Source organism: Ascaphus truei, chromosome 5 (genome assembly GCF_040206685.1).
Source record: "Ascaphus truei isolate aAscTru1 chromosome 5, aAscTru1.hap1, whole genome shotgun sequence".
NCBI lineage: Eukaryota > Metazoa > Chordata > Amphibia > Anura > Ascaphidae > Ascaphus > Ascaphus truei.
In genome coordinates, this window is record NC_134487.1 from 217,733,398 (window position 1) to 217,755,008 (window position 21,611).

A 21,611-nucleotide genomic window follows, 5' to 3' on the forward strand; every position below is an offset into this window, starting at 1 on the left:
AGAAAAGCTATTAGGGCTTTTGTTTAGCCCATTCTAGGGTACCTTAGCTCACATCTATATCTCAGTTATGACAGGTTTCATCTCAGGGGAAATTGATTTATCTTTATGGTTAGACGAATCCACCAATGTGTTTGACTTGGAACAAGAACAACCTACATTTACGGCGACGCCAGAGATTAAAGACTACTTTGTTTCTCTGGATAAAACTTTCAGGAAACAATCAAGACTCTGGTGGGATATAATAAGTCTTGAAAACTATATCAAAGTCAAATTGATCCCAAGGGGACTGCACATAAACTTGTCGCCCTCACATTCTGTCACGGTTGTGCTCGCCACAAACTCGGGTCGGACCGCGTGGCTGAGGTAGGGTTGTAAAAGCACCGACCTTAAACCTCGCAGGCTGATCCGGATTGCGCAGTTCATAGTCGTACGTAGCAGGGTCTGGATTGGAGAAGACAGCATCGTCGTTGTACAAGCCAGGGTCAGGATAGGAGACGTCAGAATAAACATTGTCCAAGCAAGGGTTCGGCAACAGGGAGTCAGGAGAACCCCGCTTCGGCTTATGAGCGCGGGGGGGTTCTCTGCGCGTGCGGCGACCATGGCCCATGGTACTGGTCTCAGGAGGTGGAAGACAGACCAGATTTACACACCGCCTAGCTGCACGGTTAAACCAGCGCTACCGCGCAAGAGTCCTGAGCGGGTTAGGGAATCCTCTGTAGCAGCGCAGGAACCAGGACACGGCCTCTCTAGATTAGGGAAAGAGTAGGCCCCAGGAACCAGGAAGCTGTAGATACACAGGGAGACCTCCGCTTCAGTGTAGGAATCCAGGAGACTGAAGGACGCAGGGGCGAAACCTCCGCTTCAGTGCAGGAATCCAGGAGGCTGAAGGACGCAGGGACAAAACCTCTGCTTCAGCACAGGAGAACAGGAAGCTGACGGACGCAGGGACGAAACCTCTGCTTCAGCACAGGAGAACAGGAAGCTGAAGGACGCAAGGGAAACCTCCGCTTCAGCACAAGAGAACAAGCAAGAGCTTGTGGCAGAACAGTTGGTGACATCCGGTAAGGACTATGCTCGTCAAGGAGCATTATGGGAAGGCAATACTTAAAGGCCAGCAGGCCAATCCCCAGCGGGGGTGTGAAGATATTGCTCCAATGAATGAATGCAAGTCTAGGTTGCATAATAGGCTGCACAGCTGCAGTAGATACCAGAGGGAGTGTGTATAGCTTTGGTGAGTGAATCCAGGCTGCAGCAAACATCAGGAGAGCTGTTCCAGAACTGCACCGGTCTGCAAGGTAAGGTAACCAGTAACCCGCGGAGCGGATTCCTGACAGTATCCCCCCCTTCACGTGAGACCTCCGGGCGAACATGAACACTCATAGAGTTGGAGGACTGGGAATTGTTGCTGAACCGTCTAGGATTGGGGTTAGAATCGTGGTCCAGGGACTCGTGGTTAACCCTTAGTGTACTCCCACCCCCCGGTGAGAACTGCGGCCAGACAGGGTCATCCATGGGTCTTGGGGACATTGAGTTGTTCCTAAAATTCCTTAGGTGGAAAGGATATCCGTAAACGAGCAGTTCTTTGGTGAGTACAGTTCTAGGATATGAGATAGATGGAAGAAACATCCTTGGTACATGGCTCGCCTCGCAAAATGTCTTGGAAATCCAGGGCTGTGAAGAACCAGAGGGCTCCAGAGCAGAAACGGAAGAAGGACCCCCACTGAAAGCCCAGTCCTTAATAGAGGAATCGGAATCTAGGATCAGCGGCCTTGCTAGTTGATCGAATATACCAGGAGGGACTTTGTAACAGAAAAAGTCTTGGCTGACCACTGTATGTTGGAATTTGCGAGGAATTTTTCCTCTAGAAGGCTCCCAGGTAATGGTTAATAAGGGTATAGGCTGGTTGGAAGCTTCTCCCGGTATTGGTATGGAAGGTGACAAGGCATGCAGTAAACCAGGCATAGGGACCGAAATCTTGGGATACGTACAGAGTATTTCCAACTGAGAGGAAATAACAGGGGCAACTGAAAAATCCGAGGCCCCAAACCATGGTTTAGCAGGAGCAGATAAGCAAACAACAGTAGAGCTCTCCAATACTGGGAAATCTTCATTGGAAGATAGTATTGTCAGTGAATCAGGAATAGACCTTGGAATTTTCCTATCAGGAACTTGAGAAAAAGGCAGAGCCAGGGTAGTGGCGGGAGGGAAGCTAACATCAGAAGCTGAAATCTGTACCTCAGTGACAGAGACCTGAGAATCAACAAGCAGCAAGTATGACTTATGAAAACTCTTAATGACAGGCACCTTAGGAGTACAAGGAGTTTTCTCTGAAACTGCTATGGCCCTAACCACAGGGGTGCCTAACCTGACACAAACAGGAATAGGTGTGTTTTCTAGTGCAAAATCTCTGATCCCAGGACTCCTAACAGATAGTAAGGGTGTCTGGGTTTGATTAGAGAAAAAATCAGATGTATTGATAAGTGACTTAGAAACAATTACAGAGGTTCTAGATTTGCTGGACATGTGAGAAAAAATACCCTTTAAGACAGGAGCTATAATCTCCTCCCAGAGTAAGCCCATGTTTGCTGGGGCATTTTTAGACACAGCACTGAGGGACTGGGTCTCAGCAAAGGCAGGACAGCTAAATAGCTCAGATTTAAACCCTAAGACTTGTAATATATGCATGGTGACCTCAGACAGTACTAAGGGAGTGACTACAGATATGCTGAACCCTGAAGGATTAGCCTGGACAGAGAAATCAGGAGGGCCCCCAGTCAGGCTAACCATTGTAGGAAGAGATTCAGAATCTGAAGGAAAATCATTACCTCTCAGAGTCTCAGGACCAGTAAGACACAATTCAGGAAGAAGGGAAACAGTGTGCAGGCTTCTTACTAGTATATATGAAAAAGCGTCACTTTTGAGAGAAAGCCGTGTGTCAGCAAACCCTCCTGGAAACACAACATGAACCCCAGGAGAGACATATAGACTACTGTATGCGTTTAATCCTAAGCTTAGTGAAGAGGAGCACCCAGACAGTACACGGGGTTTAAACCTAACTGTACTGGTCTCTGAAGTAGGTATTTGGTAAGGAATGTCTGGGAAACCAAAAATGACTGCAGATTCCACAATGTGGGAACTATGCACTGAAGCAGGGATCACCGCTCTCTGGGCGACAGACTGGTTCAGTGAAATACCCGGGAGGAGGAACTCTGTGGCTAAGTTTAGGGGAAACCCTGACTCCTGAATACATTTTACAGGAACCAGAACTTTAGCTGAAGTCTCCGGAGGTGAAACTGCGGAAACTTGAGCTGAAGCAGGGGATTTATAGCAAAGAATTTCTAAGGAATCCTTAAGGTTAGGGGACTCCTTCAATGCAACCTCTGCTGTCTGACTTGTGGACTCATTCTCTGAGGCTAAAACAAAGGCATTAACTTGGAGGCAGCAAGAATTTACAGGGGTTAATTCAGACCATACCTGAGAGTAAAACATAGCTAGACCTCTCTCTGAATTGGGGAAGACTAGGGATCTCTCTTCTGGTGCTAGGGGCGTGACCTTAGCTGGCAGAGAACAGGGAATAGCAAAAGGAAACTCAGAGAACTGCCCCCCAAGGGTTAATACAGAACTGACCCTGGGAACAGAACTTAGGGATTCTTTCTCAGACGGGGAAAGCGCACAGGACTGTTTGGTTGGGGTTACAGTAGACATATCATTGGAATCAGGGCACCCGGGCAAACAATCAGGGCTAGGGACCGTGGTAGTAACTACGTTGGAGAGCAATGCTAGTGGGACAGTTTTGTCATCTCCTGGAGAGGAAGGTATGCTCCCAGGTTTAGCAACAGGACTGGCAGCAGAGCGGGACCGCCAAGCGTCAGCGCAGCTGGCGAGGAGGGAATCCTGTTCTATTATGCAAATGTCCAATGTTTTGGAAAGTAGGCAGAGTATCTTTTGTACGTGAGCAAACATGAGGAGAGGATCCTCTGGTACTACGTAAATGTCCAATGATAAGGCCAGGGCATGGAGTGTATTACAGGCGGTGGCCAGTTTCCCAGGATTCACATTATCCCAGGACAAAGGGGAATCAGGGAAGAGAATACTAGCGGCCAGAAGCTGTTTTAAGTACTTGAGGCGATAAGCCTTCAAAAAGAGATCTTTACGGCATTTTTTTTGCAAAGGGGTTAAACCTTCAAACATAAACGGATCTCCCATTTGAGGTAGTATTTCGCATAGGTACTGGGACTGGCCTACGGGCCGGGACAGGAGTTCAGACAGAAACTTACCAACCCTCACCACAGGACGGTCCGAGTTTGTGGGGCCGAGCATACTGTCACGGTTGTGCTCGCCACAAACTCGGGTCGGACCGCGTGGCTGAGGTAGGGTTGTAAAAGCACCGACCTTAAACCTCGCAGGCTGATCCGGATTGCGCAGTTCATAGTCGTACGTAGCAGGGTCTGGATTGGAGAAGACAGCATCGTCGTTGTACAAGCCAGGGTCAGGATAGGAGACGTCAGAATAAACATTGTCCAAGCAAGGGTTCGGCAACAGGGAGTCAGGAGAACCCCGCTTCGGCTTATGAGCGCGGGGGGGTTCTCTGTGCGTGCGGCGACCATGGCCCATGGTACTGGTCTCAGGAGGTGGAAGACAGACCAGATTTACACACCGCCTAGCTGCACGGTTAAACCAGCGCTACCGCGCAAGAGTCCTGAGCGGGTTAGGGAATCCTCTGTAGCAGCGCAGGAACCAGGACACGGCCTCTCTAGATTAGGGAAAGAGTAGGCCCCAGGAACCAGGAAGCTGTAGATACACAGGGAGACCTCCGCTTCAGTGTAGGAATCCAGGAGACTGAAGGACGCAGGGGCGAAACCTCCGCTTCAGTGCAGGAATCCAGGAGGCTGAAGGACGCAGGGACGAAACCTCTGCTTCAGCACAGGAGAACAGGAAGCTGACGGACGCAGGGACGAAACCTCTGCTTCAGCACAGGAGAACAGGAAGCTGAAGGACGCAAGGGAAACCTCCGCTTCAGCACAAGAGAACAAGCAAGAGCTTGTGGCAGAATAGTTGGTGACATCCGGTAAGGACTATGCTCGGCAAGGAGCATTATGGGAAGGCAATACTTAAAGGCCAGCAGGCCAATCCCCAGCGGGGGTGTGAAGATACTGCTCCAATGAATGAATGCAAGTCTAGGTTGCATAATAGGCTGCACAGCTGCAGTAGATACCAGAGGGAGTGTGTATAGCTTTGGTGAGTGAATCCAGGCTGCAGCAAACATCAGGAGAGCTGTTCCAGAACTGCACCGGTCTGCAAGGTAAGGTAACCAGTAACCCGCGGAGCGGATTCCTGACACATTCCTCCACTGATAATGCATTTATGAAGGAATGGGAGAACACATTGTCTGCATGTTCAAAAGATTTGATGCAAATCATTATCAAACACGAAAAGATTGCTTTAGATACAGTGAACACTGATCTTAAGACACTAACTTCAGAGGTAAGAACTTGGAATAAACATGAGAAATTTCTAGAGTATGAATTACAACTGAAAAACAATATTCTGAAATACAGACAGGAAATTAAAATACATAAACATAAGAAATTTGCAAGAGATACTCTGGATTACAAGGAGGGCAACGTTTATAAATTTAAGAAAATAACAGTAACGGACAAATCTATACCCCAGAGTGATCTTTCCACTGATTGGGAATCATCTGACATGGACAGGACACGAGCTAAGAACAAAAAAAACACTAAGACCAAGGATACAGAGAGAGGGTATTCAGGAATTAACCCCCGATCAAAAACAGCCGAATATCTCATAGATCAAACCCCTTTTTTAGGACTAGATCTGACTGCAGATCCTCCTCCCCCCCCCGACCTCTATTTAAGAGGACCAGAAGGGGGAAGAGGAGGAAGACGGGGCCAAAGAGGCCGGAATTTCAGACACAGGGGCAACTCCAGGAAACACAGGGGAGCCCACTATTAGACACTAATGGCAAGAATTTTATCATTAATCTAACAGATTTACAACTGAGTCAAACCCACATAAAAGTCCTAAATCGGGGCCTATCTTTTTCTCCAACCTCTATGATGGACTGTTTTGAAACAATAAAAGATACCAACCTTTTTCTTAGGAAACTCTTCTACATAAGCATTACAAAAAAATTCAACAATCAAGACTAACCAACCTTGGTATGATCGATGTGAATAATGCAGAAATAGAATGTTATGAGACCTTGTTAGATCTATGGCAAGAGAGTAACCAAGATCCAGGCCAAGGCCCGTACACAAAACTTAAACCACGTAGTAACTTCGCACCGAGCATGGAAATCTGTAGTAATATAGATACTTTTGTAAAACTGGTCACCCAGGATGTGGAAAGAATTCCTAGATATAGGAAATGTGACAACATGAATCAACAGGAGAGACAGACTCTAAAAAACCTATCTGAGAAAAGTGAGATCACGATCAAGGCATCTGATAAGGGAGGCAACGTAATTCTACAAAAAAACGAGAACTATGTGAAAGAAAATCTAAGGCTCTTGGGGGACACCGCTTGCTATAGAGTCCTGGATACGGACCCCACCCTGATATTTCTAAAAGAACTAAAAACACTTTTAGATGAGGGACTCGAAAACCGAGTAATATCAAAGCAAGAACATAAATATATGTTCAATACCAAGCCACAGGTAGCCACTTTTTATACTTTACCAAAGGTCCACAAGAATGCACTCAAACCCCCCGGGCGCCCTATAGTGTCTGGAATAGGGAATATAACGGAGGGACCTAGCGTCTATCTAGACCAGGTTTTAAAACCCTTCGTTATTTCCCTTCCATCATATGTCAGGGATACACAGGACATACTCAGATGCTTGGAAGGCATAACCATGAAAAAGGGCACACTTTTATGTTGTCTTGATGTAGAATCATTATACACCAGCATCCAACACCCAGTGGGGCTACAAGCTGTATCATATTTTCTACAGAGTAGAAGTGTTTTCCATCTCATGCATAATCAATTTGTATGTGATCTCCTACAATACGTGCTCACACACAACTATTTTGTCTTTGACCAGAAAATCTATCTCCAGGTACAGGGCACCGCTATGGGCACAACATGTGCCCCAACAAACGCGAACCTGTACCTGTGATGGTGGGAGAAACATACCATCTTCAGTGACAATCTAACAGAGTACACAGATAATATCATCTTATGGATACACTATATTAACGATAACCTGGTTCTGTGGTGGGGTAGCAAAAATCTATTTCAGAGCTTTGTGAAAATTCTAAATACCAACACCCACAATCTCAGATTAACCCATGAAACAAGTGAAGAAAGCTTGGTCTTCCTCGATCTCTGTGTGCAAATAACAACTGATGGTAAAATTAAAACCTCCACACATATAAAAAAGACGGCAACGAATAGTTATTTGAGGGCCGATAGTCACCATCCTACTCCATTGATAAGGGTGATACCCACTGGACAGTTTCTCAGAATCCGGAGAAACTGCTCAGATATTAATGAGTTTAAAGAACACGCTAAGATCATGACTGTGAAGTTTTTACAGAGGGGCTACAGCCATAACAACATTAAAAAATCTTATCATAATGCCCTCAAGTCAACACGATCAACTCTTTTACAAGATAAAATAAGATCAGCTGACCAGAAAATCATAAGATTCATAGGTACCTTCTCAGCGCAATGGGGAGAAATAAGAAAAATCTATGAGAAACACTGGCACATTTTACTACAGGACAAGGACCTTCGGGAAATACTCAACAAAAGACCCGACATGGTGAGCAGACGCTCTAAAAATCTTAAAGACAATCTTGTCCACAGCCATTACCAGAAACCCGATAGGCAATCGATACCTACATGGTTACCATCAAAAATTATGGGCACATACAGATGTGGAGACTGCAAAGGATGTAAATTTATCAAACCCAGCAAAACCTTCTCATGCAGGGGGAAAGAGTACCCAATCTGACACTTTATCAACTGTAAAACCACAAAAGTGATATACCTATATGTGGTACACAGTACGTTGGTAAGACCAGCAGAGAACTCCGTAGAAGGATTTTAGAACACATTGGGACCATAAGAAATGAGCAGGATACACCAGTCTCAAGACATGTTCGAAATGAACATGATGGCAACCCCAATGTTCTCCACTTCCAGGGGATAGACCATCTCCCCAATATCAGCCGTGGCGGTGATTGGGATAAACAGTTGTTACGCAAAGAAGCTAAGTGGATTTACACTTTATCCACACTTACCCCAGATGGGTTGAATGAGGGTTTCCTTTTATCCCCCTTCATCGTGAGATTAATTTATGCTGCCCAGATTCTACTATACCTCTCTTCTCTTGCTTAAGAGACATGTCCATCTTGGTTAAAGGATAAACATTTTTTAGTCACATTTACAGCACCTATATGGTGCATATATCGCATCTTTATTATCTCCATCTCTATCCATAAACAAAAGCCCCCCCCCCCTCCGCCATGATTGGGATATGTCACTTTAAAGAGATGTATACACAACAATAAAGGTATACTGGCTTACACACACCTCTAGCTGTTTACCCTGTTTTGGATTACGAAGGGTTAATAGCACTTTCAATGAGGGAGCTCTAACTGTGCAGACCAAATCATTCATCTGGTAAGCAAAGTCATCCACACAATCTACCATCACTTTCTATGTGACCTCCTTTGTATATCCTGCAAAGTTTGTGTGTGGAAGAACCATTACCTGTTTTTGATGGGCCAGTGACGTCACGGAGCTGGTTCGCCCTCACTGGGCGAACCACTCACGTGACCGGCCCTGCGCTCCGGCAAGCGCGTGATTTGAAAAATTACCTAAGACCTACGCTTCCGCACGCTTGCGGAAGCGTAGGCGAGCCACTACTAAAGCCGCTCTCATTGCGGCTGTAGGGGCTCACAGGTAAGTGCAAGCGCGCCTCAGCACGGCTCAGCGCGTAAGCGCTGACCATGCCCGAGGCCTTATGCACCTAACAGGCACCATCCACAGGACTATTAATATCTCTTGAGCCTTGCAACAGCTACATATAGCTGGATACTGGTTACAGCACCTCAGATCAAAACGTCTATATGATGTGCAGTCTCCAGCACTATCTAACTAAGCATAGAATTGCCTTATGCTTAGTGGTGGAGGGGTGAGTATACCTACCCACCTATAGAGTTTAGGCAGCATCTCATAGACCTTCAATTAAACATTCTATCACATGGTCATTTAGAGAACATTTTACAGAGATATCACATTTTGGCCAATTCTTGACATTCAGCTGTGTATTGCTGCTATCCAACGCTGGTTAGCTACTTCTGGCATCGTTGTGCCAGCAACCACCATGAGCTATCATGCACACGGAAAAAACAGAGACCGCAAAAGGGCACCAAGGGTAACTAACGCGTAAGTATATTTATACAACTTAAAAATAAAATTAATTTTTATTTAAATCTAATATTTTTGTTATTTCTGTTGATTTATATTACAACAGTATATATATTTTGTATATTTATAGTTATATCAGTACAGTATATATATTTTGTATATTTATATTTAAATCAGTACAGTATACAGTAAATATTTTGTATATTTATATTTATATTACAACAGTATATATATTTTGTACATTTATATTTATATCTGTACAGTATACAGTATATATTTTGTATATTTATATTTATATTACAACAGTATATATATTTTGTATATTTATATCAGTACAGTATATATATTTTGTATTTTTATATTTATATTACAACAGTATATATATTTTGCATATTTATATTTATATTACAACAGTATATATATTTTATATATTTATATTTATATATAAATTTTATATTGCTGCATATTAATAAAACAATATATTGTCTTTACATTGTAGGGAGACAACTCTTCTGGTGGACAAAATAAGTTAGGAGAATGATGAGAAGAGTGCATTAAGGGTCAAAAACACTCTGCAGGAAAAGCACAATCTGACTGTATCCGAGAGCAGCATAAAGAAGATGAGACACAGCATTGGATGGAAATATGGACGTGTGAGGTTAGTACTGGACAGTACAGGAGGTAAAAGTGTTGTTTAGGAAATTGTTCTGTACCGCTAAAATTATTTATTCCTTATCATTACAGAGCGTACCCCATGATACGGGACGTAAACAAAATCAAAAGAGTGGTCCAGGCCCAGGCATGGATCGACAGTGGGGAGACTTTCCAGGATTGCATCTTCACTGATAAGTCTACTGTGACAGCGTGACCATAAACAAAGCCTCAAAGGGTTGGGGGGGGGGGTTGGGTGAGTCATGTGCAGTAATCAGCTAACTCCCATCTCAAAGAGGCTTAGAGTATACGCAGGTGCAGTGAGGCGATTGACGCTCGGCTAGGGAAGGGTTAAAAACACAATGACTAACTTCAGAAAATGAATGACTCTGTGGAGGTGTCTGTCGAAAAGAGTTTGTGTGTGCGTGGGGGAGGGATGAAGGATTAGTTGTGCTGCAGTTCAAAGAAATTACATACTGTAAAGTAGAGTACAGTAATTTTAAAAGGCAGCTCATCATAATAATTTGATCAATAAACCCCCAAATACAACCCCCAAAAACAGTACATAAAAAGCAAGTCACTTTATCTCCCTGTACCTCAGGCACCAAAAACATACAGTTGATTGTGAGCTCCACGGGACAGGGAGGGACCTGTGCCTGCAAAATGTCTCTGGAAAGCGCTACAAACTGCAACTAACAGCGCTATACAAAAACATGCTATTATTATTATATCAAGGTGATGCTCTGTGCAAATCAAATTCGAGAAGGGATTTTCCAAAACGTTGCAGTAAACAAAGCCTCAAAGCTCCCATCTCAAAGAGAATTACACGCAGGCGCAGTGAGGCTTTGTTCTATACTGTAGCTCGGCTATGGACGGATTAAGAACACAATGGCAAGATTCAGAAAATTAACGACTCTGTGGAGAGGGGGGGGGTTGGGTGACTCATGCGCAGTAAGCAGCTAGCTCCCATCTCAAAGAGGCTTAGAGTACACGCAGGCGCAGTGAGGCGATTGACGCTCGGCTAGGGACGGATTAATAACACAATAATGACTAACTTCAGAAAATGAATGACTCTGTGCAGGTGTCTGTCGAATGACTGTGGAGAGGGGGGGGTTGGGTGACTCATGCGTAGTAAGCAGCTAGGCAGCTAAATAGCTCCCATCTGAACAAGGATTACACGCAGGCGCAGTGAGGCTTTGAAGCTCGGCTATGGACGGATTCAAAACACAATGGCAAGATTCCAAAAATTAAAGACAGCCGCATGAAGTTCAAAGCTAAAGACATACTTTAATTTCAAAAGGCAGTTCATCATAATAATACACTCCCAAATACAGTACGTAGAAAGCACACAAATCAACCATTTGCAGTCAAACGCACAGGGTCGCCGACAAAAGCTACAGTAAGATGGTTTTTGCAGGCTTGTGGAGAAAATAAAAATAAAAAAATAACAATAAAAAAAAAATTCTTAATTTTTTTTTTTGGTCACTCACTCAGGCAAGCAAGCAGTGGTGGGCGAAGTTACAGGCGCATGCACAGTAAATTCCTGCTGTCAAGCAGGAATGTGATTGAAACCAGACACACGTTCAAAGGAATGGTGTGGGAGAGATGTACTGCATTGCACAGATGATAAGAAGTTGAAATACCCTGCAGTGCAGTTAATTATCCTGAGTGAGGGGAGAGCTCTGTATACTGTATGCAGAAATGTGACACTGTTACAGTACTGTACACACCTATGCGTTTCAACAATTTTCAAATGAGACATACTGTACAGCAGCACAGCACCGCAAATGCATGTATACTTTAAAAATGCAAATTTACAATTACTGCGCGCGCTGACACAGACTGTGTACTGACGTAGGTTGAACCGTGAAGGTATTAGACTTCCAAGGCAACAGCTCGCAAACGCCCCCCTGAGTTTTTACACGGCATTGCAGTATTGCAGACAGCGAGAATAAAATGCTAATATCACGAGCGCGAAAATAACGCAGTTCACTCTGGGCGAAAACGACACAAAACCGCACATAACCGGGATAATCTGAAAATCGCGGATCTAGCCGATTTAGACTAAAGGCGGTCGCCACTGTATACACAGTTCAGGTCCTGTCAAAAATGTAACATATAATATCCGTACCTAATACGTAATGCATCACCAACTAACGTTCCCTAATAATGTTCGTTCCCAATAAGAATGTGCAGTGTATTTATTTAGGCTATGGTAATCCCTGTTCATCCAGATAACATTACCTTGGTCGTTTTGCTAACGGACCTTACTTTTGCATTTCCTTAGCATTAAGTATACACGTTATTAAGGAGAAAAATAAGGTCCGTTACCTATTTTGGGTTTGTTACATTATTTGCATTGTTTGGCATCTGTAAATTACAGTATAGTACTATATTTTTCTGATTGGTGGTATTGATCAATATTTTCTTTTAACTTTTGCAATGTATTTGTGGTGTGCATTCTTTATTCCCCTTTTGAGGGTTTCTGTGTATTTTGCACTGTTTATTTGGGTTATGCAGGGATCATGATTGAACCCATATTACTTGTTCCTTATTTATTTTGACCCTTATTACTACTTACTAGTGCTGCTGATTTATTCCTAGCAGTAGGTGTGTTCTACCACATATATTTCTTAACATTGCATATCTGGTTATCTAAAAACACTATTTTTTCTTTGACCATCAAAACTGCATATCTTACTAAATCCCACATTTCTGAAATGGAATGGACATTTCTTCAATATCTATATTCTTCTTATTTCTATTTTCTGTTCTTTTGAATTTGTTTGGACAATATACCAAATTTGCCAAGTGTATATACCAAATTTGCCAAGTGTTTAGATAATCTAAAGTATGAATATCCACATAATCAATGCTTATATGAAATCTTCTAAAATATAGAAATATGTCATGTTTTAACACCTGTAAATAAAATCCAAATTTGTACACAGGTATGACTAAATTATTTAATTATTGAGATTGTTCATTTAACTGTATTATAACCACAGATTTTTCAATCTGAATTAGATCTGTGCATGAGTTTAAATAATTTGCTCCCAATTACTTAATGTAATTGCCACTAAGAAATTTGATTGTGATTTTTTTTTTCAAAGTGGGAAGTGTAATCTTTAAGGTACAGTAATATGGCAACCTGCAGTGCAAACAAATCCTTTCAGCATATTATACCACATAGTATTTAATGAATTTCATTTATCATCCTTGACACTATAGTGTTTGCCTTGTCTATCGATTATATTTCCTTTTAATATAATTATTTTAGAATAAAATGTTAAAGTATTAAAATGCATTTAGCCATAGCGCACTTCCGAAGTTGTGCCAACAAGTAGTCTTTTTGGGGCCAGAAATATATGTAGAAGGAACACTTCAAAATCCAATGTTTGCAGTGGCTTGGAAAATGCACGTACTGTAATTCTACAAAACTGACCTAATAAAAAAACGAGTTCATATTTTTTTCTATGTGTTTTGGTGTCTTACAAGAGTGATACCTTCTTTTAATGCATCAACAAGAGGGTTCTTTACAAATTGTGTTGACCTCACCAGTCTTCTTCAGGTGTATTCTCTTCAATCAGTGTAAATATTGTAAAAATAACTAGGTATATATTGGATAGTTTTCTAAAACTGTCTTTCGGAAATATAATCTTTCTAAAGCAACATCAAAATGTATATGAAAGACACAAGTCTTCACGCTTAACATCCAAGAGAGATGGTCCCCAAAGCGTGATGTGTTGTGTCAGGCCAATAATGTATCACAAGCTTTCAAACAACATCTCCTTGACTAAAGAAGATGAACCAGTTGTTTTTAAATAATATTCCCTTTCGAAGTTATACTTTCCCTTAAATGCAAATGACCAAAATATACAAATATTACATTGCCTTCATTCCACTAACAAAAGCACCTTATTTTCTTACTTAAAAATAAATACATTGATTTTTCTTGTTCATTGCTATAACATCTTTATACTGTAGCAAATAATCCTCAAAGGGTTAATTGTATGATAAGAGCAGGTGGATTGCAGTACATTTGTTGCATGCAAAAGACTTGAGCACTGAGGAACTACCCCAAAAACGTAAAAATAAAATATAGGTTACTATTAGGATTTAAAAATGAATCAGTAAACTGAAGGAAAAAAAAAATAAGACCCTGATTTAGAATAGAGTGGGAAGCTTTTATACTGTCAGTGCTTTTGTTAAGGAAACGATATCTCTATCTCTTTCACCAACCCTTTAACACCTACAGTAGTCTTCCACCTCCCCCTCCCCTTTTTCTGACATCCCACTAAAATCACTAGTCATGTTTTTCAAGCTGTGATTAGATATGCTCCTAAAGAAAGCAGAATATATACAAGTGAACACCAGAAAATATGTACCTGGGATTAAACCTGACATTTTATTTTAAATCCAAAATGATTGATTGCTACTGTAGATTTGTGATACCAGAGGCTAAGTATCCCCAGTCTCCAGGAGTTGTGCATTTGTGTGAAGGGTATGGTACTGCATGTTTTGTTCTTGCACATTTGTGCAAGATGTACTACATTTCACAGACTGTTTCATAACAAATAAAAGCACTAATATATGCAGACAGTATTGCAGTATTGCATAGTATCTATCCTCCTCTCTATACGCTAAGACATGTTTCTCAGAAGCTACCTGTACATGCAGCCAGGCAGCTTCTTGGGTTAATTCTATACTGGTCAGACTGCACATGGTTATCCAGTTTAAGTGATCAATGATTCTAATGTCAGACATGAAACGAGGAATGGTTCTTACCTTTAGAGGGTCTTCTTTGTTTAGTCTGTAAGGAGGAGAACGTGCCCATCACTGCACCCATTTTGAAATGATACTTGTGTTACTTTCTGTTATCCCCCTTAAATACAAATCCGGTAGGATTGACTACTCCAGGACAAAAACAGAGAACAGCACACTGCAGCTCAGCCTTTAGTCAGCGTTATGCTTGGAGGTTTTCTCTCTCGCTCTCTCTGTGCCTCTCTCTCTCTCTCTCTTCCTCAATCAACACACACACACACACACACTGACTCACTGGCTTCACTGTTAATATTCAGAACAGCTCCCTATCCAAATTTAAATGCTAGGTAGATTCCCTTAGACCAGAGCTGGCAGCAGATTGCATCCAAACATTGACTGTAGCACAGCCACATAACACACAGGATATTTTTTTCTCCTGTTCCCTTATGGCTCCCACCGGCAGATTGTAGCACTATAGGGGAAAAAAAGCATCAATGCATCTCTTCTAGTGCATACTAAACTACAGATCTGCAAGCATGGTGAGGGTCTCGTGGGATGAAAAGGGACTTGGAGTGAGTACCAATCATGAATGAATGAAAACCGTCTCAATAGAAATTGATAGCAAAGGCAGAGGTAGTCACAGCTGTAAGCAATGTGAATTTCCAGTGATTAATGTAGATGCAAGAAGTAGCAAATAAGAGTATTTACCCACTATGAAAAGACGCTTGACCTACAGTACAGTACACTATACATAGATTTTTGTAAAAAAAAAAAAAAAACATTTTTTTCTCTTTCAAGATAAAAAGTGTTACTTTTTATAAATCAGATACTAAAGCATTCATTCGTTAAACTTATTAAATAACATTGACATTATGTTCTGCTATCATAAACCACATTCAGTAACCACTACATTTCATAGTGGGGATGATTTGAGTAAGTTTAAATTAATAAATGAATTCATTAATTTTATGAAAAACAAACCGAATGGATACGGGAAGATACTATTGACTAACAATGAGGAAAACAAAAGTATATTAATAGTGCTACCATGCAGGTTAATTCCCCCAAATATATTATTACATATATTACTTGGGGTCGTCATGTAGTTATAACTACTGGTCATCTTACCATTCCACTAGACTAGTCTCCTATTTCTGATTTGAAAATACTAATTGTTGTACGTGTTACCTTTGATAAACCGTTTTGATTTTTTTTGCATTGATTTGCATTGATTAATTATCATGCTTTATTTATTTTATTTATACAATGTTTTACCAGGAAGTAATACATTGGGGGTGATTCACTAAGCTCCAATAAGTGGCTTTAAGAGCGCAAAGTACCCTTTTAGCTCGATAAAGGCTGCAGTGCGATTCACTAAGCAGTGATAACTGCGCTTTATCGCTCTTAGAAGGCCTTTTTTCAGCCTTTGGCGCAAAATGCGCCGATCAGGCAAATGCGCTGATTTTTGCAAGTACTTGAGATCCACTAAGCAGCGCTAAGTGAATCGGCCTTAAAAAACGCGCCTGACAAATTGAGTGTTTAAATTTGCATTTATTAGATATTGATTTGGCTTGGTGCTTTTTGATATTAACCATTCATCTGTATATTGGTTATTCATGCATTTTATATATATGTATATATGTGTATATATGTATATATGTATATATGTATATATATAATATATATATATATATATATATATATATATATACAGTGATCGATAAATCACCAAAAAATCTACTCGCCACCTAGTACCAAACGTGTGCTGCTTGGGCCAATAGGAGCTCGCCACGATGTTAAATCCACTCGCCCAGGGCGAGCAAATGTATAGGTTTGTCGAACACTGTATATATATATATATATATATATATATATATATATATATATATATATATATACATGAATAACCAATATACAAATGAATGGTTAATATCAAAAAGCACCAAGCCAAATCAATATCTAATAAATGCAAATTTAAACACTCAATTTGACAATATGTATATGATACAATTAATCTGTGCATCATGTTTATAATGCTCTTTTATTGCACCTGTATGTATGTATGTAAACTATAGATGGACATACATACAGGTATAATAAAAACTTGTTTGCCTAATGTTTGCTTGCCTTGTTTGCTTGCCTTGTTTTTTGAGTGTAATTTGCTGCTTTGTGTAAAAATGTGGTTGTAATGTAAATGTTATTTAGTCTGATGTAATTTTAAAGGCTGTTTGCAATAGTTTAATTGGCTTATATTTGGGAGTTAGATTTAGTGTGATGGTTACTTTGACATAGATTATTTTTCTGAATGGTATGTTTTTAGGATTTGAACTGTGTAATTGATTTTGATTGTAATTGATTTGAGATTGGATTTATTAATTGATGGTAATTTAATTCTGTGGATTTGCTTTGTTTTTATTTAATGATTTGATTTGTATCTTGTTTGGATTAGTTTATTTGATTTTGAGCATTGCTTGGCAAAGTATACATGATGCACAGATTAATTGTATCATGTACACATTGTCAAATTGAGTATTTAAATTTGCATTTATTAGATATTGATTTGGCTTGGTGCTGATTGATATTGTGAGCTACTTGTATTTCTGCATATATATCCTTAATCATTCATTTGTATATTGGTTATTCATGCATATATATATATATATATATATATATATATATATATATATATATATATATATAAACAAGGAAAAAGAAAGAAACAGGCGCACACCTAGTGCATTACCATAATAAAAAATGTATTAAAGGAACATAAAATCTATAAAATGCCCACTCACAAAGGTACAGCAATATTAAGCGTGTATGAGATAGGCTCTCATGTACCAGCAGCTCCAGCAACAGCGTCCAGCTTAGATCAGTGGCGTCGTCACGTGGACCTCCTCCATACAGCAGGAACCGGAAACAGAATCCCTCGCCTTTGGTGTTCAGCGTGTATAGGGAAAACGGGTCCCACCAGGAAACAAAGTTTAGAGAGTCCTCAATTCAGCAGAGCAATGGCCGCAACGAGCGCACACGGGAGCCCAAAGTCTCTGTGCAGGTATCAGCAGTGTTCGTGAGCAAATGGCGGCCGCAATCTAGCCACGCCCTACGCGTTTCATCATCAATGATGACTTCTTCAGGGGTTACCCACTGAGCACCAGTCCATGGTATTTATAGGGAGGTAATTGGTGTAATTAGCCAATACTCTAATTGAAGCAGTAATATAATGTAAATCACATGTTACACATAAGTAAAACAATTCATAAACAATTCATAAAATAAATCATTTTGTGAGGACCCCATTGAGTATGAGAGATTGTATACATATATTAAGGACAGATATTTGTAGTAAGAACTAGAAAAAATGTATTTAGATAATATTAAAAGATAAGAAAGTATATATATATATTATTCAATTTATTTTAATCAATTTATTTTAATCATGAAACAGCATAAACTTCAAAAACACTTTAATAGTAAGTGATAACTATGTGTTGGAATACCTATATAAAGATAATAGTATGTATTTACATAAATTAGAATTATAATTATACACGTCAGAATGAATTTAAAGTGACCTATATTTAAATGACTAATGTTTGAGACTTGGTTAGATAGAAATTAAAATTAGTGATTACCCCCATATTATTAAATATTGATTCAATATTGGTATCTTAGGGATATAAATGTCCAAATTAATTTTAGTCAATGCATAATCGTACTGAGTGACAACAATATTGGGCTTTGGTTGTAAATATCCCCAAAGTATTACCTTGTTTATAGATTCCAGCGTGGAGTCAGAGGAGGCAAAATTAGATCGATCCAAAGCAAGGACAGAGGAAGAAGTATAGCTAAACATAATGTGATATGTGTGACAGATAGTGACTAAATATTAATGTGCAATGAACAATCCTATTGGATATATGTGCTAATATTGTGTGTGAATGGATTATAACAATATATAGTGTAGAAATGTTAATTATATATAAATGTAACAATGGATTACGTGAATATATGTGTAAAAATAAAAATAGAAATAAAAGTGCAAAGTGAAAAGATGTATGTTAAATAATATATGTATAGATTAATAATTGTGAATGTAAAAATATTGATGAGTGATCATTTGTGGAGATAAATCGTACAGAGCAATATGCTAAGTACCCTACAAGCCGACCCCCTGATGCTGCATGTAATCAAATGATATAAAGTGACTAATAATGACCACATGAATGACCATAGCCCAGAGGGAATGCATAACATTCAACCCAGACCTCTGGAGAAACACCCAAGAGTGTTCAAACTATGGTACTAATATCAATATGGTCATTATGTCCTTTAGGATATGTAGTATCCAAAATATACATCCAGTAAGTCTCTCGAGTGCATAATTTCTGAAAACGATCTCCTCCCATATAGGAGGGGGGAATGAACTCAATGCCCATAACAGAGAGGGATTTGGGATCCTTGTTGTGGTTAGTACAAAAATGACGGGAAAGGCTGTGTGTTTGGCACCCATTAATAATGTTTCGCCGGTGCTCCAAGAAGCGTGTACTTAAAGCTCTAGATGTTCGACCTATGAATTGTGTGCCACATTCACAGGAGATGAGATACACAACATATTCACTTAAACAATTTATTTGATCTTTTATTTCATATGAAGTACCATTTGAATATGATGTAAATTTATTGTTTTTTGTTAAGTGTTTACAGGTAAGACAACGGCCTCTCCGCATCCAAAATTTCCCACCTTTTTGGCCAAATTTAGATTGGTAATCTTTTTAGATTTTAGTTTGCTCGGAGCCAGCAATGTTTTAATACTCCTCGCTTTTCTAAATACAGTTGGAGCATATTCAGGTACTAGATGGCCAATTACAGGATCATTACGTATTATGTTCCAGTGGCAGTTTAAGATCTTTTTAATTTCATGAGCAGATTGGTTAAATTGTGTGATGAATTTCGGTGTATTGTTTAATTTACAATCCTTCTTTCTACTCTCATGTAATGATTTAGATTTATTTTTTGATTGTTCTTGTAGCGTGTCTCTATCTATAAGACTAGCATCCTGAAATGCTTTGTTTACAACAGACATATCGTAACCCTTCTCTTGAAATTTCATAGATAGAGCTTTTCCCTGTGATATAAAGTCAGGGTCCTCCGAGCAGTTACACCTGATTCTATAGAACTGACTTTTGGGCACGTTATTTAGCCACTTTTTGTAGTGGTTGCTACCATAATGTAAGTAACTATTGGTAGACACTGATTTAAAGTGTGTCCTAGTCTGAATTAGGTGTTCTCTACCAATATATAGTTCCAAATCCAAAAAGACAATGGTGGTCGGGTGTATAGTGTGTGTAAATTTTAAACCCATCTCATTGTGATTAAAGGATATCAAAATCTCCTCTAGGATATCCCTATCACCATCCCAAATAAGAATAATATCATCTATGAAACGGCCATAGTACACCAGACCGCCACCCAGACGAGCATTCTCCCAAACATGGGTACTCTCCCACAGTCCCATGTAGAGATTAGCATAGCTGGGGGCAAATCTGGTTCCCATAGCCGTTCCACAGATTTGTAGGTAGTAGATATCTTCGAATAAAAAATAATTGTGACTTAAAATGAATTGAATGCATGCTAAAATGCATGCATGAATGCATGCATGCATGCCTTCTGTGAAGGGTGAAGATTAGTGTCTAACTCAAAATAGTGATTAATAGCCTGGATACCTTTAGTGTGATCAATACAAGTGTATAGTGAAGATACATCACATGTAGCCCAGTGATAGGTATCCTTCCAGATAATATCAGAGGTGGAGTCGATGACATGCAAAGTGTCCCTAATATGTGAACGTAAATTTATGACATAAGGTTGTAGATAATAGTCAATATATTGGGACAAATTGGATGTCATCAATCCCACCCCCGATATTATAGGCCACCCTGGTGGATTAACTTTATCTTTGTGCAATTTTGGAAGGTGATAAAATATAGGTGTCCTAGGGTGTTTGGTGAATAAAATTTTTTGCTCTAACTTAGTGATAATTCCTTTACTAAGTGCTTCCTGGAGGAGATTTTGAAACTCTAATTGGTACCCCATGACTGGGTCCTCATTTAGTATAGCATAGGATACAGTGTCATTTAAAAGATTACACCAATTACCTCCCTATAAATACCATGGACTGGTGCTTAGTGGGTAACCCCTGAAGAAGTCATCATTGATGACGAAACGCGTAGGGCGTGGCTAGATTGTGGCCGCCATTTGCTCATGAACACTGCTGATACCTGCACAGAGACTTTGGGCTCCCATGTGCGCTCGTTGCGGCCATTGCTCAGCTGAATTGAGGACTCTCTAAACTTTGTTTCCTGGTGGGACCCGTTTTCCCTATACACGCTGAACACCAAAGGCGAGGGATTCTGTTTCCGGTTCCTGCTGTATGGAGGAGGTCCACGTGACGACGCCACTGATCTAAGCTGGATGCTGTTGCTGGAGCTGCTGGCCCATGAGAGCCTATCTCATACACGCTTAATATTGCTGTACCTTTGTGAGTGGGCATTTTATAGATTTTATGTTCCTTTAATACATTTTTTATTATGGTAATGCACTAGGTGTGCGCCTGTTTCTTTCTTTTTCCTTTCTTCTAAATATCTGTAGGGACTGGTGATCCCTTCGAAACGGGCTGCAAGAACCTGGAGTTTGTGCCATTGGAACAGGACTTTATGTACTAAAGGTTTTTTTATTTTTATTTTCATTTTTTGACAATTTTTTCTACATTTTTTATACATTAAATTCATTTT

The 21,611-nt window shown here is 40.1% G+C and overlaps 1 protein-coding gene across 1 annotated transcript in view; it reads right to left on the reverse strand.

Annotated features, from left to right (window-relative positions):
- The window catches only part of KCNIP1 (potassium voltage-gated channel interacting protein 1), a 1,268,243-nt gene extending 1,252,881 nt beyond the window's left edge, over positions 1-15,362 (reverse strand). The window contains exon 1 of the mRNA XM_075601668.1: positions 14,842-15,362. Within this exon, the coding sequence (XP_075457783.1) occupies positions 14,842-14,902 (61 nt within the window). The 5' untranslated portion in view covers positions 14,903-15,362. The remainder of the gene's footprint in view (positions 1-14,841) is intronic.
- Positions 15,363-21,611: the final 6,249 nt, after the last annotated feature.